Source organism: Triturus cristatus, chromosome 9, assembly GCF_964204655.1.
Source record: "Triturus cristatus chromosome 9, aTriCri1.1, whole genome shotgun sequence".
NCBI lineage: Eukaryota > Metazoa > Chordata > Amphibia > Caudata > Salamandridae > Triturus > Triturus cristatus.
Genome location: NC_140592.1, coordinates 266,740,857 through 266,757,093, shown reverse-complemented (window position 1 = coordinate 266,757,093; position 16,237 = coordinate 266,740,857). Strand labels below are relative to the sequence as shown.

The following is a 16,237-nucleotide window of genomic DNA, read 5'->3' as shown; positions in this document are numbered from 1 at the left end:
ATATAAACAGAACTTGCTCCCCCCCCTCCAGCGCCTGAAGGATGACGTGGCGCGTTGGAGGCGCTTGCCGCTCTCGCCGCTCGGCCGTGCGGCGTTGTTTAAGATGATGTCGCTGCCACGTTTCCTGTACGCTTTACAGAATACAATGGACGTTGTCCCGGCGCGCTACTTTTGCGAGGTGGAGAGTCTGCTGCGACGCCTGTTCTGGGAGGGTAGGCCGCATATCGCCCTTGCGAAGCTGACGCTCCCGTGGTACGACGGGGGGGTCGCCCTCCCAGACATCAAACGGTATTACTGGGCCTCCCAGCTGGCTGCGATAAACCACGGCCTTTATGGGCCCGCTCTTAACCCGGCCTTTGAAATGGATAAACTATTACTGCCGGGTGGCGACTAGAATCGGGCGCTGTATTCTAGATCGCTTGACGCGCGTCTGACGGGCCCTACGCGGGTCGCGGTACGGGTGTGGCACGCGGCTAACTTGGCGATGGGGTGGAAGGACCGGTTGACCCGGGCGACGCCACTGTATGCATCGGAGCGGCTGGGCTCCCTGTGGACCTCGAAGGGCTTTGAGAAGTGGGACATGATAGGCATCAGTAAGGTGGGCGATCTCTGAACGAGGGGGGGATTTAAGACGTTCGAGGTGCTGCAGACGGAATTCCAGTTGCAGGACAGGGAGTACTTTCGATATATGCAGGTCCGTCACGCGCTGTGCTCCGTATTCCCGGATGTTGCCTCCATCCCGGAGTACTCCCCTCTGGAAGATAGAGTGCTAGATGGGCATGTACCGGACGGCACGATTTCATTAATTTACAAAAAGCTCATCAATGATCGCTCGGGACTGCTGACTAGCCTTCGTGAGGTGTGGGGGGCTGATGGACTGGAGCTGGATGACGAGGACTGGGTGTCTGCGGTGGCCTCCCCGAAAGAGGTGGCCATACCGGCTCGCCTTCGCTTCGTCCAGCTCAAGATACTCCATAGGGTCTATGTTACGGGGCCGGGTCTGATGCGTATGGGCTATGCCGTGGACGGGTTGTGTAAGCGTGGGTGTGGTTCTTTGGGGACCTTTCTCCATATTTTGTGCGAATGCCCGGAGGTGGCGCGATTCTGGCGTGGTGTGCATGCGGTTTTGCAGGCAGTCACGCATGTGACGCTGCTGCCCGAGACGAGGAGATGTCTCCTAAATGTGTGGGAGCCAACCGACTACTCAGTGCCGCAGACGTGGTGGGTGACTCTGGGATATATGGTGGCCAAGCGTGATATTGCGCAATTGTGGGGTTCCCAGAGGTTGCCAACTGTCTCGGCGTGGAAGGACAACATGGATTGGTGTATGTTTCGGGAAAAGGTAGTGTATGTTGCGAGAGGTAAGCCTGGGAAATGGGTGAAAGTGTGGGGCCCCTAGAACACCTACCGTGGGGGAATCTGTACCCCGCCGCTGACGCCTGATCTGTCACCGGCCCCGTCTCCTTAGCCTGCTTGTCTCCCTGGTTCTGGGCATTGAGTTCACTTTGTCTCCGTCCCGACCTATCCCCCCCCCTGCTATTCCTGTGGATCGGTAGGGTCCCCCCCAGGGGAGCTCATGCTGCTGCTTCGACTGTTGGTTGCCTTGTGGATTTGTTTTTTCGTTTCTTATATAAAAATGAAACCGTTGTGTGAGGTCCAGATGGTGTGGCTGCCGACGCGTCTTTCAACTCCTGTGACCTCTCTTCTGCCGCAGCGTGTGTTTTACTGCTTGTATTATATGCTCTTCCTGTTTGCTAGCAGCCGGCCTGATGTTTGTAGGCCCATCTTTGTACATCTTTTGGATTCTGTAATAAACGGTTTAAAAAACAAAACAAAAAAAAAAGATGGTTGGAGCATTTTCTGTCCCTGAGGCTCTGATCAGAACCCAACCCAACTAACCCTTTGATTCGCTCTGGTAGTCGGGGGTTCAAACAGTGGAACAGAGCTCAAGCATCAGGCCAGGCCTTTGAGGGTTCAAAGCAGGCTTCTGGCAGCAGAGAAGTCCTTCCAGGTGCACCAAATCAGTCTTCTGAAGTACGCAGCAGGCCACTCTAGCAGGCAGTCCTCTGAGAGTCCAGAAAGTAAACTGTAGAGAGGCTCTGAGGGTCCTATTGTTATACCTTGTGCCTTCTTTGAAATAGGAGAAGTGTTTAGATAAGTGTTGAAGTGCTTGAAGTTTCCTACCTCCCCTGCCCTGGCTCCAAGCTGGCTGCATGAACAATACAGTGGTGGCAAGTCTTTTGTGTGAAGGCAGGGCACAGTCTGTTCAGGTACAAAAGGGGGCTGGGCCCAGCTCCTCCCCTATCCTGCCAGTGATGGCCCTCCCAGGCACACCTAATCTCTCCATTGTGTGGCTGTCTGGGAAGAGTAAACAAACTCCAACTGCCAACTACACACAGTCATGGGACCCAGGAACAAATAATGTAGATAAATTACCACTTTCTAAAATTGGCTTTTTCAAAATTGCAACTTAAAATCCGATTTATCTATTAAAGAGGATTTTTAATTACAATTTCTCAGACACTAAAAAGGTTCACCTGTTCCTAATCTAAGGTTAGCACTTATTACATGTAAAAAGGAAACTCAATGTTATCTTATGGGAGATGTAGGCCTCGAAGTAGTTAAAAAATAATTTAGTAGTTTTCCACTACCAGGACATGTAAAACATAAATGTACATGTCTAGCCTTTTAATTACAATGCGCTCTGCCCTTTTGGGCTACCTAAGCCCTACCTTAGCGGTGGCTCATATGCAGTAAGAGGGGAGTTTAAGGCAAGGCAAAGGGGTGGCAATACCAAGATAAATTAGTAGTTTAAACTGCATACAGGCTGCAAGGACAGGCCTGTGAAATGTTTTTAAGTGGCTATGTATGTGGGTGCACGATATGAGCTGCAGACCCACTAGTAGATTTAAATCACAGGCCCTGGGTATATGTTGCACCACTTAATTAGGGGCTTAGGGGCTTATATGTAAATTCAATATGCCAATCAGGTGTAAGTCAATTTTACCATGTTTTAGGAAGGGAGCACAAGCACTTTAAGACTGGTTAGCAGCAGTATAGTGCACAGAGTCCTAAAGCCAACAAAAATGAATTCAACAAAAATAGGAGTAGTGAAGGCAACACAATTGGAGGTGACCCTGCCGAGAAGAGCAAGTCCAACATGGTTGTTGCATTTCTCTCCATAAACCAATCCCTAGCCCTCTAAACCCCACCTTACTCCTTCCCAACCCCTCCTATTTTGTAGTAAGCCCCTTTTTCCAGCCACTCGCCTGGCAGTATTAAATTTACATGTGCGAATATCTACTCATAGAAAAGATAGGAGAGGTGTAGATTTACACTCATAGGGGTATGAATAGCTTTTTGAAGTACTTTAGAAGTGCCATGCTAGTATTACCAAATACACTACAATCAATAAGCACTCTCAAGTTATGAAAATATCTTGATTCCTTGCCTCATTGTTAGATTAGATGTTACATAATAGCAGTAAAAATGAATCTGGCGAGTGTAAGAAAAAGTTGAAGCACACGATGGATGTGCTTAGACCAGGAAGAAAGAAGTGGGTTCTTTGTCTTTTCTTAATTCATCATGTAATTACTTTTCTTTGTGAATTGATGCAAGACTGGGCAGACACTACAAAACCAAAGATAGAATCCTGTCAGAATCTCCCTGCGTCACAGCTAATCGTGAAACTTGATTTGGAATATATGAATCTGGGAAGAATAAAAACATGAGTTAATAAAATGATGTGTTTTGTGCACTAAACAGAGAGATGATAAATGTGCTGATATCATGCCACACTGGAAGCTCACCCTGCCACTACCTAGAAGACACTGCAAGTGGTCAATCATAGAGTTTTCCAGATCCTGATATACACTTTCGACAGGACCGCAGAGACCGAATGAACCGCTACTAATGAAAGATATTGACCACCTGTACAAAAGTATTGTGAAGGTCACTTTGCTATTGCACTGGTGCTATTATACAAGCACGAATATCTCATACCTGAAGATATGATTAGGACTACAAGGACACTCTAATACGAGTTATATACAATCCATGTGAAACCAGCAATACTATTTTCGATATACAAACCATCTTAGCCTTGAAAAAAATGCCAGGACTACGCTCCATTGACGGGCGTAACACTGGTTGGCTGGTCTAAGTTCTCTGCTGCCTCACAATTCAATAGAGGCTTTCATTTGTTTTCAACTGCATTAAAATAAACATATGTGATGAGTAGTCTCTTACCACTATTTAACTCAAGGAATATCAAACCAAATGTTCATTATTTTTATTGATAATTGATTACTCTACTTCAATTAAATACAAATCCTGATAAAGTCTGCTGTATTAATCTAGGCATGTCAAGTGTCGTCAGTGTCTCATGTAGAAACAACCCTCCTTAATATCCACTGACTCTCCTCAGAACCTCCCTATTTCTTACCTCAAAATGTATACTGTTGCCCATCAATTAAGAATGAATGGCTTGCAGGCAGACTTGAAATGTTTCTAGGAGGAAAAGTATCTCCTGTCAATTCTGAGTATCTTGAATTCATCTAGGTTTTTGCTATTAGGAAAGACCACAATCAGTAATTTTGGAAATACCAGTGGAAATAAATAAGCCTAGGACATAGGCTCCAATGGGCCACACCAGGCCATGCATGCAATATACAAGTAAAAGGGGGAATAGCAATGCCTTGAAAGTGTCATGCTATAAATGGTTGTATGTTGGTATACTATTAGAAAAATATTGGCTTATGGAAATATTGGCGCAGATTTAGAAACCTTGTGTGCTGGGTGTGCATCACAACATGTATGCAAACCTGAGCAAAGTGTTTTTGGGGATTAACTTTCCAGCGCAAAACTTGTTATGAGCTGGAACATTGCCTGAAGGTAAGGCAAAGTAGTGCAAAGTGCTGCTTTGTGTTTCTTTGCATCAAAGGGGGCCTTCCATGGATGGCACATGGGCATTCCTGTGCAACCACTCTTGGTTATTGTACCACACTTACAAGACTACACAGAGTTTTGCACCAAAAAATATTACCAGTTGAAAGCAGGCTTTAAAAAGGAGAATCTGTTTATTTCTCCTAAACTTTACCACGTTGTTTTGTGCTACACTGTATAGCACACATCCAACATAGGAATCATTGTAAAGTTTGTCTAGGGACAGTATTTTGTACTGGAAGTCTATCTTTCCAGTACAAAACGTATGCTAGGCTCATGCAGACACCTTTGCACTATGGCAAAAAGGTGTGTGTGTGGTGCTCACTAGCCTAATTGTGCGCCAGCACAAGGGAGAGAGCAGGATAGTGCCATATCACAGTAACTTAGATGTTGTGCTGTGTTTTGTGGCAGTTTTGTACATTTTGCCCATTGTGCATTAAATAGCATTTCGAGGTATAGCGGCCCATTGGGTGTTAATTTTTCATTAACTCCGATCGGGCAATATTTTAGCGCACAATATTTAGGAAATAATATTTCTATAATATTTCCAGCAGACAGTATTTTGGCTCTGATATCCTGGAACCATATCCAGATAATTGGATATCCATTCAAGTGTTCCCATTCCCCACTATCTACGAGCAACACAGACCACATTGTCATAAGCAAACTGGAGGAGCATGACAAAGCTATTAGGACAGGGGTGAACAAGAACTCCCACCATGGATGCTACCCAGTAACCAGTGACTGCCACAGGACCAAGGGACAAGCCTCATATTAAGCCTCGCAAATGGTATGCCATCATCCCTCAGAGGTACCATTCTGCAGCAAGGGTTAACTTGTTCCTTTGAAGTACTAAAAGCAACAGAAGTAAATTCTGGCCCCACCTTCCACATGCACAGTAGCAAAATTAACATACACAGTAGCAACATTAATTTATGTGGGCACATTTACAGTGCTTAATTTGTAGGAAAATAAGTAAGAGCCAGAGTGCTTTCCAGGAGGATAGTACACCACATATTGCCCCTGACAATGCTGCCAATGACATTAATAACACAACTAGTTACAATCACACTCTTACAAGTCTGACAATTCAAATTATTCCAGGCCACTCAAAGATATAAGACATCGGCAGCAGGTATTCTTCATTTTTAATGTATATTACATCATTAAACAAAGTGCTTTGTGCTTTTCTCAAAATTAGACAACCAGTGCCACCAAATGGTGGACCGTCATAAGTGCCAGTGTTGAGGATTAAATGCTGGTGCCGAGCACGGGAAACCATTGTTTCAAATTAAGCACTGCTGCAGAATTTGTGACACGAGATTATAATTATTTCAGTATTTGACTCAAGGAGTTAAGATAAATATGCAATATATTTACAAAGGACATTTCAGTCAGTGATCAGACTAGTAATGTAAGTTGAATTTAAGCGGCCTATCTCCATAAAGTTATGCTGTTTTATAAATAGTGTTGAAGGGCAAAACAATGTGGCAGTATATTTGCCTCCGCATTTGCATTTCCCAAAGCATTAATTCAGTATATGCACAGATTGGTTATGAATGCCACAGCATGTGGTCACATGGCTGACCAGTCAGTCTTGTGTCACCCTGAACAGCTTGTCTATTCAAAAAACTTCCAAGATCTCACCTTACTACCACTCAAAACCCCTGGTGGAGAATGTAAGAAGAACCAAAGATATATAGGGTGAACCTCATCTCTCTTGGAAGGAGTGCTCTGATAAATGTAATACAAGGGGTGGCGAAAAACACAAAGAAAAGTAATGGGTACAACCCAACAATAGTAAAAAAAAATCGGCCACTTAGAATCACAAGAAATATTCTGTAATTATGTACAACTCTGGCATAAGGACGTGAGGGCACCAGCTAACATGAAAGCACTAACCTGTCTCCAGGATTCTAATTTGCTGAAGTAGAACACCTAGTAGCATCACAGCACAATAGTCACTTGGTCCAGCTATGTGTTGTCATTAGAAGGACGGAACACCAGCAGCTTTACAAGGGCCCTCTGAAAAAACAGACTCATATCTAGTGAATAACAGTTTACATGGCTTATGAAGATAGCTGCAAAACCAGACCCCCAATGCAATCCACCCTGCTCAGACATCCCACTACATACGTCGGTTACATACAGATTAGTTGGTGAGGTCCCAAAACTCACCCTACCTTATGGATCTCTGTCATAAGAAAACCTGGACCCTAATAACTAAGCCCACCTAACTAATGTCAGGTATAAGGAATTCCTACAGTGGAAAATCTCCTATGGATGAAATACAGTCTCAGACTGAGGTCTGTACAAAGGGGCAAGAGGCCAAGTAACTGGTGAGCACTATGCTACACAAATTTCCAGTATTTTACCATAACAGAAAGTGAATAGGTTCTTAGTTTAATGGATTTCTCATACTCAATGTCCTAAATAGTGTGCTTGCTAGGCCCCTGGAACCAAACTAGAATGTTGCAGCACAAATAACCTATGCATCTAGAATTCTTCCTTCTGGTATATTGTTAGGTATATTTAGCCACAAAGAACAATTTTAAAACACTGTCAAAATCTTGGACACAAAGAAACAAATATTAGAGCTGACGCAAAAGGTATGGCATCACATTAGAGAACACTAACCGGGAGACACTGCCTTAGAGAATTGGGTCCAGATGCTTTTTTGTTTCAACAAAGTAAACACACATACATATGATTTTACAATAATTATTTACTTAATAGGCAATTAAATACTATAATAATTTGTATTGTAGTATTGTACAGTGACAGTGTAAGCATGACTGCAGGCCTATTCTCTATTGCCTGACGATGCAGTTTTACATTGCAAATGTGAACTGTAACAATAACCCTATTTTGACTGGCTAAACCTTCCTTTGCAATAATAGTAAGTGACCCCTAAATAGGTCCTACTGTCTAGATAAGGCAGGGTGACTGGCATTTAAAAGTAGAATATGCAAAATTTAATGTTAATCATTTCCTTTCAGTAAAAAGGCCCACAAAAGCTATTTTTACTATAGCGGGGTTGGCTGTTTCGTTGGAGAGTATTGGGAAACAAAATTACATTCTAATAACGTTATCACCGGCTAGGAAATAGCTACAAATGTAATTCTTGGATAAAAAAAAAATATTTATTACAAGATAAATCCACTGTTGGAGCCAGATTTGTAATAGATATATTTTTTAAAAAGGTATCTTTAGAATGTTACCTTTTCCCTACCTAAAGCCTCTGAGGCCCATTTGCATGAGCCACTGGGCAGCTCAATAGCCCTCTTGATGAGGTGCATGCTTGCTCCCAGAGCTAAGGCAAAGGCCTTATGTGCGTGCAGGTGTTCTCTTCCTCTGGAAGGATGACCATCTGGGCTGTGCCCAAGAACTTGATTAACTTCAAAGAGGCCTGTCCTGTCACAGCCTAATGTTAGCCGACACCTGGGCAGGGCCCTTCTTTCTTCTGCCAGTCAGGCAAGCATAAATCTCAGTGGGAGAGGTGCTGCCCCCAGAACTGGTTTAGAGTGACTACAGAGCAGGGGTTACTTATTTTCAAAGCCACACATCTTGGGTGGGAACACAGCCTTTTCATAAAGGGAGAAGAGGTTCTCTATCTCTGATTTAGGCAGGGAGGGGCACTGTGGGATTGTTTGCAGTAGGGCACACAGGAAGTGCTACAAACGTGGGTAGAGGTTGCCCTGGGAACTTTTATCCTACTGGTTATGGAGGGGCCAGCAGTCACCCACACCCACAGGCTGGTGCCAGGCATACATTTGGCACCGTATACAAAAGGACCTGTTCACAATGTGAACGATTACTTCATACATCCGTTCCGGTTGTCATACGTCTTAGACAATCTTTTAAGCATGCGTTTATTTCATCTATGCTATTCGTCGGTGTAGTTCACTCAAGAGAAGAAAAGGAAAGAGAAATATTATGCATATGAGGTAAAGCAGGATGACTATCAATGCGTCTAAAACTTATGTCTCCAACACCCAAATATGATGAAAAAAGAGTGAGTAGGAGTGTTGGCGCCTCACGGTAGCGCCACCAAGGAGGGTTAAGCAGGATGGTACTCGCCTGCTACCTCAAGATCTCATCATCAGCTACCAACACTCCAAAAGCAAGAAATATGTGTAAGAAGAACAAAAATTGACTGTACAGGTGCTAAGGTGTGTGATTAAAGAAAGAAGAACTGTGCTATAGTGTGTGCACCATATTGAACCCCTTAGTGATATACACTGATATCCAAAATCGAGCTAAATCACACTGGCTTGCGTTTTTTATTCTAAGCTGCGTGATTGCTCATGTATTAAAATGCCGACATGTTTCATTGCCACTGGACAAAACTCACGGCAACTTCTTCAGGGCGTGGGGTCTGTTCGTTTCACCCTGCACCTCTGTTTGTCAATTAAAAACAGTTCGGGATATTGCCCACCATGGGCATACCTTTACCCTTGAGTCCTTGCGGATGTATACACGCGTTCAAGGCTCCACTTATTCAACTCCACTCGTGAGTCATGAAAGTGTTCGTGACTGGCGTTCACTCAGCCCAGCAACCAAACATTTGGCACCCACAATTCTCTCCTCAGAACACATTTTGGACCTGTGGAAGAGGACTGGACCTGCTGACTGTTGCCTGAGAGGAGCCTAGAAGTCTGTACCTGATCTTTCTCCTGCCCCCCTGATTAGGGAGTGGAGTCCAATGGTCATAAGGCTGACCTGTTCAAGCCACAATGATCCAACAGGCTACAAGATGCCTTTTCTGCAACTGGCCAGCAGACCAGTTCCAATTTGGCCTGCCCTTTTCCTTAAACCTGGGACTTAGAAACTATTTGGCCCCAAAGACCTCTGAAGGACTGAGACCAACCTGGCAAGCCGATCCGTCGAAAGTGCATTGCCACTGGACCAAAGACTCAGATTGCTCCCGCTTGGATTTCCACAGCAGCAAATCCGATTCAGCTGCACCTTGCAGAGAAGGTATCCAGCCCCATTGAGCCCTCTTCAGTTACATCCTGCAGCCCTGCCCCGCTGGGAGAATCCAAGATCCAAAAACATGACTAAATCTTAAGGTAGAAACCTTTACCAGACTATGGTGCAAAAAATATCTGGCCCGCCAGGGACCTTCCTTGGCCTCGAAATTCAAATTTGCCCTGCTACGAGCTTTCCTGCAAAAAGTTAATGACTTCACACAGATCTTGTTGAGTGGCTATTCGACTATGTGGAGCCCTTTTCAGCCACAGCCTGCTACCTTGACCCGTGAAGGATTTTTGACTTCCATTCCAGAGAGTAAGGGCCCTCCATGCCAGCGCCCCACTCCAAGACCGCCAAACCCACAGTCAGACCAGCTGCCGGATTACCAGTTGTAATCCTGGCACGCAGTCCTGAGGCGGTGGTCCAACAGTGGTGCCTTTTTTAATGCTTATAGGATGGCCTTAGAAAGGCACCACTGTTGGAGCACCGCAGCATGTTCCTGCACAGACAGAACTGCACCCCTTGCACAGACGCAACAGTAGTTTCCTCACCGCCACCATTTACAATGCGGGCACACCTCCATGAAAAGGATCACAGTGAGGAAACTCATAATATGCTTGCTGGTGCAGCAGTGACATCCCCAGCATACTACAACCTAACACCGCTGTGCCACTGGCATGGGATCAGGTATCCTCGGCAGTTGCGGTGGTCCTGTGACAGTACCACCACTGTAGTTGGAATACAGCAGGTGGACCACCAGCCTGGAGGTCCAGGGACTGCCACCATGGGTATGGCAATCCCATGGACCGCTAAATTTGGAATTAGGTCCTAAGTCTAAAAGTGAAACTTCTGACAGTGTTGAACCTGGTTTCTGTATCTGACCTGTGATCCATCGCGGTGTCCTTAACTTGCAACTGGGTACTAGTAAAGCGCAATCTGATGACCACGTGGTTCAATGCGTTTTGATGTTATTACAGTAGACTCAATTTAACTATGAACCTGTACTACACTCTGCTGCCTTTCGGCTAAGTTTGCACTATACAAATGCCACACTCATCCCGCTATGCAAATACTGCATACATCTATACTTTTTATTTATAGATCAAGTATGTTGTCTGCCTAGTTGTTTTTATGGTATTCAACGTTATCTCACAAAGATATTTTTGAGATAATTTAATCTGGTTTGTTATTTTTTCAGGTTGTCTATCTACATGCCAACAACATCGTAAAGGTGGGAGTGAATGATTTTTGCCCAACAGAGTCAAGAGTGAAGAAGTCCTTATACAGTGGCATTAGCTTGTTCAGCAATCCAGTGAAATATTGGGAGGTCCAACCAGCAACATTTCGCTGCGTCACTGGAAGATCAAGTGTGCATCTTGGAAACTTTAGGAAGTAGAGGGTTACCCGACAGCATCAGCTTTCTGGAAGAACATGCAGGTCAAAATTATAGGTGCAAGCAAAGGGAAAAGGTGCTATGCCTGGCTCCTCACTCATTAAAGAAGAGTCAGAGCAAGATGAACATGTTTACAAAAAAAAAAAACTATACGTGTATATCTGTTATGTTGCTTGTTTTTATCATACTTGAAATCTATTAGTAGAAAAAGCAGACAAAAGTACTGGACCTGATAGTACAAATATGCAAGTGTGCAATGACTTAAAAAAAGCTTCTTTTTTCACACAGTTAGCTTCGATTATATGGAAGTACATGAGTGTATGCCCCTTTTTTTTTGGCAATTTTCATTATTTGTCATTTAGGTTATTCGTAGCTGCAATGCAACTTAGTGTGCCCCACTGAGTTTCATACAATGCCTCTGAATGCTCAGATTCCACAATTTGCATTTGGATATGTAAGATTCTTCTTTTGTCTGCTTACCACTTGGCGGTCTTTTTGCTACCATTAAATTCTTCTCCATGTCAAGAGTCAGCAAATGTTTTAGCAAAGTCGCCATTTACTTCAAATAACGATATTCTTGTGCACCACCTTATTCTGCAGGTCCCACCTACGTATGTTTAACTCTGATTTAAGACTATCATGGGATTTTCTAGAGATTATTTAAAGCCAACCCAAAATGTAGCACATTATCCCAATGTTTCTAAGCCTAGGTGTACTTTGTGTAATTTCCTTTGACAAAATGACACGAAATGCCCAAAATGGCCAGAAAATATACAAAAGGATTAGCAGGAGTGCCACTGAGAGCAAGACACAAATGTTCTTGTCACAGCACATTACAAGTTAGTTAGACGTCCTCCCACAGTGTGGCGTCAACTTGTGGTAATAAGCAGTGATTTCTAAAAACATACTGGCCCCAGTGTCACATCTAAAAGTTACAACATCTTTGGTTTGCTTTATGCTTTAATTACCATAGCGCCAACTTTAGATTTCTTGTTACTAATCTGGGGAAAGGTGTATCTGTAATAATTAGCATTTATATCACTACCTATCTATCCTAGTGTTAATGCTTGCAGCATAACGTATTGAATTGCACATCTAATTTCGTTTCCAGGTGAAGTAAACAAAGCAAAGAACTCGAAGTTATTTAACTGTTACTACTAACTCATGAATATAATGAAATCACGTTTCATGAATTACAGAAATCCAGTAATTCATGGTCACATAGGACAGAAGCCATAGTACAATTAACATTAACAGAGACTATAATTTTTTATAGCATAACTTATATATATACTTTCTACCTTACTAACATTCCAAAATTTGCAATATGTTGCTACCAGATTTCCCGTGAGTAAGAAGCCCATTCAATATCATTTTAGAAAAATTGTTAGGAAAGGATTTGAAAATATTAGTGCTGCATTCATCAGCTTTGCTTGGAATGTAGGCATGCAGACTATGTATCAAATGAGGGGTTTAAAGTGATAAACTGCACATATACTGATGAAATCCATCGCACAGACAACGATCTTTGATGAACAACATGCAGCTTCCACTCCTCTTTAGCAGTACTACTAAATGTAGAACTTAGATATACTAGAGAAAGTGCTGGCATTTTTCTTTCTTGCATTCTCACAGCGGGCACTGTGCATATTAAGCATTTGAAATAGTGGATCACGAGGCAGCAAACGCTTGTATCTGATTGGCCTGTTGCCAACATGCAACTTTTTCCTGGAATTATTCCAGCTAGCCTTAGAAGTAAAAAAAATAGCATGATAGATTATTTAAATGTGTTTGAATCAACCTTACAAGCAGAGACGAACTGGTTACTTCCTAATTTCCTGTCCCACAATTTTCCTTTATTGGAACCGCTGGTGATTAACGTCTTTTTCAAACGAAGCAATAAGACAGTTCGAGTGATAGATACATCATTATTTGTGCATTTAAGGTATTTGCAATACATGTTTTGAACTTAACTAAACAATTAATGTCATTATCTGTTAATCACCATTCGCCAATTAACACCTTATAACACCTTATTCATAACATCAATCCTATTTCTTATATTTCAAAATCAAAATGCGACCTGCATTTTGCAAAAAAAGGTTTTCAGTTTCGAACTATGGAAAATGTGGCTGCTGCATTAGCACAAACATATTCTGAAAGGCTTAGAACCATAGTTGAATCACATTCGGAAGCATCTTGTAGCTGTAGTGAAACAAAGTGTAAGTCAGCAATGTCAAACTATGGAGCCTTTTAATGCTGACTCTGATTCATTAAGTAATCATCCACTTTAAGACATCAACTATACGTGAACGATGAACATTAATACTTGTGATTTTTGCATGGACTGGAACCCTTGTCTTTTTATATGTTTTTGTAGTAATCTGTCTATGAAACCTAACTACTAGAGGATTGTGTTACTTATCTCAAAAGGGCCCACAATGGTAGGGCATCTTCGACAGTCAGCCATAGAAGTAATCAGTGATTGTTTTGAATGTAAAATATAACTTTGGTTTAAAAAGAATGTCCAAACTGAGTGTGCATCTGTAGAAATTTTACATGTGAAAATGATGCCATGTCCAGTTCAGAAACAACCAGAGGCTGATCTCAAAATGTGCATCCAGTAACTCTACGTCATTAAAATAAAAATCAGCACCTCAGTCATAAGAAGAAAACCATATATACATGAAATCTATTTCATTGGATTTACATCCTTAGTTAAAGGAATAGGTACTAATTTCCACAGTAGATTGGAGAAAGGATTATAAGGAGGTAGAATCATTCTTCTGAACTGAAATGATTGCAGTACAATGTGAACATCAATTTGTTTGTAGTGTTTTTCCAAACACCAAGAATGGCTAGAGTGGTCTGAAACTGACATCTTGCAGTGTGAGTGCTTTATAAGAACAGTAATTATTATGAAAAAAAATATAAGATCATGATGTTCTGTAACTATTGTAAAATGTGGAATGCAGAAAAACCTTTCTTTTGCTAAAAAAGACCTGCACGTTACAAGAGGGAATCACATTACACAATTTGTATGTCACAAAAAGTATGAAAGTCAAATACATATACATGCATCATTTATATTTCTCTGAAAATATTTTTTTCAAAAATGTTAACGATTGTTAGTTTATAAATCACATGCTATGTAAAACTATTATTTTGTATACTCTACACTATACCCTTAGGAGCACCTCTGCACATTTAATTTACCAAAATGTACAATTTACTTTGTTGCTAATTTTAGTAATAGTTGTTGTGGTGCTCTTTTTTAAATTCTAATCTTTGTTGCACATGCTTTTCAAAATCAAAGTGAGGTTTTATCCCACATCTTGGCTTTGAATCTAGTCATTGGATAAAACATCCATCGGCTCTGAGCGCAACTTTAAAAACTGCTTAACCAAAGTTATCCTGTGGATGCAATGCAATCATTCAAAATGTAACACCGATAAGAAGGAGATCATGCTGCTCTGTATGTCCAATTCCTTTGACCCTGTTTTATGGTGGCTTAACTCCACACCTCCTCCGCCTGCGATAGTTGAGGTTGTAAAAACCTAGGAGTAAAATTTGATGCCTCTTTGTCATTCCATCCACAAGCTCTTGCAGTGGTGGGAACAGGTTTTAACTTAATAAAATCATTGAAAATTATTTTCGATTACCACCCACTAGCAGCAAGAAAGACAGTGGCTTTTCCACTGATAACGTCCAGATCGGACTATTGCAATAGTATGTAAGCAGGTCCTTCAAAACTTACTAATCAGAAACTGCAGGTGATACAACATACTGCTGTCAGACTGGTACTAAAACTTCCTCGACAATCATCAGCATCAGGTGCTCTAAAGGCCCTACACTGGCTGCCAGTACATAAGAGGGTCCTTCTTAAAAACTGTCTTATTCACTTTCAGAGCCTATAGAGCATTGGGGTCAAAGTACTTAATTTCTAGATTGATCCACCACGCTACCAAACCAAGTTTGAGGTCTTCCCATGCTAATCTTCTGAAGACTACTACTTTCAGACTCAAAACTAGAGGAGCCAAATCTTTTGCTGTTCTGGGCAAAAAGGCTTGACATCAACTCCCCAGTCACTTGAGACTCATTAAATCTGAACCTATCTTTAGAAAGCAGCTGAAGACCTGGCTTTTTGCTGCCGCCGATTTGTAGTGTTACCCACTTATTCTTTGATATTCTTCCTTTTTCAGGTCACTTCTGTGTTGAAACCATTCTTTTTTGCTGTCTAGTGCCAAGAAGCTCCTCTGGGAGTGGCAGTGTGCTTTACATCTACACTTTTAATTCATTCAATCTGAGCTATAAACTTTTCTTTAAAAACGCGAAATAGGTCAAAATAGAAAAACATATACCTTATCTGTTTATACAAATTAACATGTAAAATAGGTTTACTTACTGTAGTGTAAAAAGTTATTGACATTTCATATATCTATTGACTGTATATTTGTTATTCTTTGTCATAAATTAAATGGCATTTGAAAATATCATAAATGTATTTCTTTTAATAAAAAAAAGTTGAATTGAAACTAGGTAGCATTCCTGTTCTGTAGTCAGTGAAGTAGCAGCATTCTAATTTTCTGTTTGTTGAATTCTTTTCTTTTGCCCGTGGTCACCACAATCAAGATGGGCAAGAAAATGAGGCAGTCTGCAGTACAGAAACGTTTGTTTACATAGAGGTCAAAGTGTCCTAACATTCACAGAGGAGGATCGGGAATTTGGATGGGGCACTATAAAAGAGAATAGTGGTCATCAACGTTCTTATGAAATATTGAAAAAGCCATGAAAATGCAACAGTATGAAAAGCTCTATTCAGATGGTAGATGATATGTCCATTCTAAATGTGTAAATGTGATTTTGCAACAACAATCTGATAATTGCAAGGTTTACTGCATTTCTGTTGTCTAAAACAATGTAATT

At 41.8% G+C, this 16,237-nt stretch overlaps 1 protein-coding gene across 2 annotated transcripts in view; it reads left to right on the top strand.

Moving 5' to 3' along the window:
* ASPN (asporin) overlaps positions 1 to 15,846 on the top strand; it is a 217,261-nt gene extending 201,415 nt beyond the window's left edge. For both annotated transcript variants that reach the window (XM_085624886.1, XM_085624887.1), the window contains exon 8: positions 11,117 to 15,846. In XM_085624886.1, the coding sequence (XP_085481012.1) occupies positions 11,117 to 11,314 (198 nt within the window). In that variant the 3' untranslated portion in view covers positions 11,315 to 15,846. The remainder of the gene's footprint in view (positions 1 to 11,116) is intronic.
* The last annotated feature ends 391 nt before the right edge of the window (positions 15,847 to 16,237 follow it).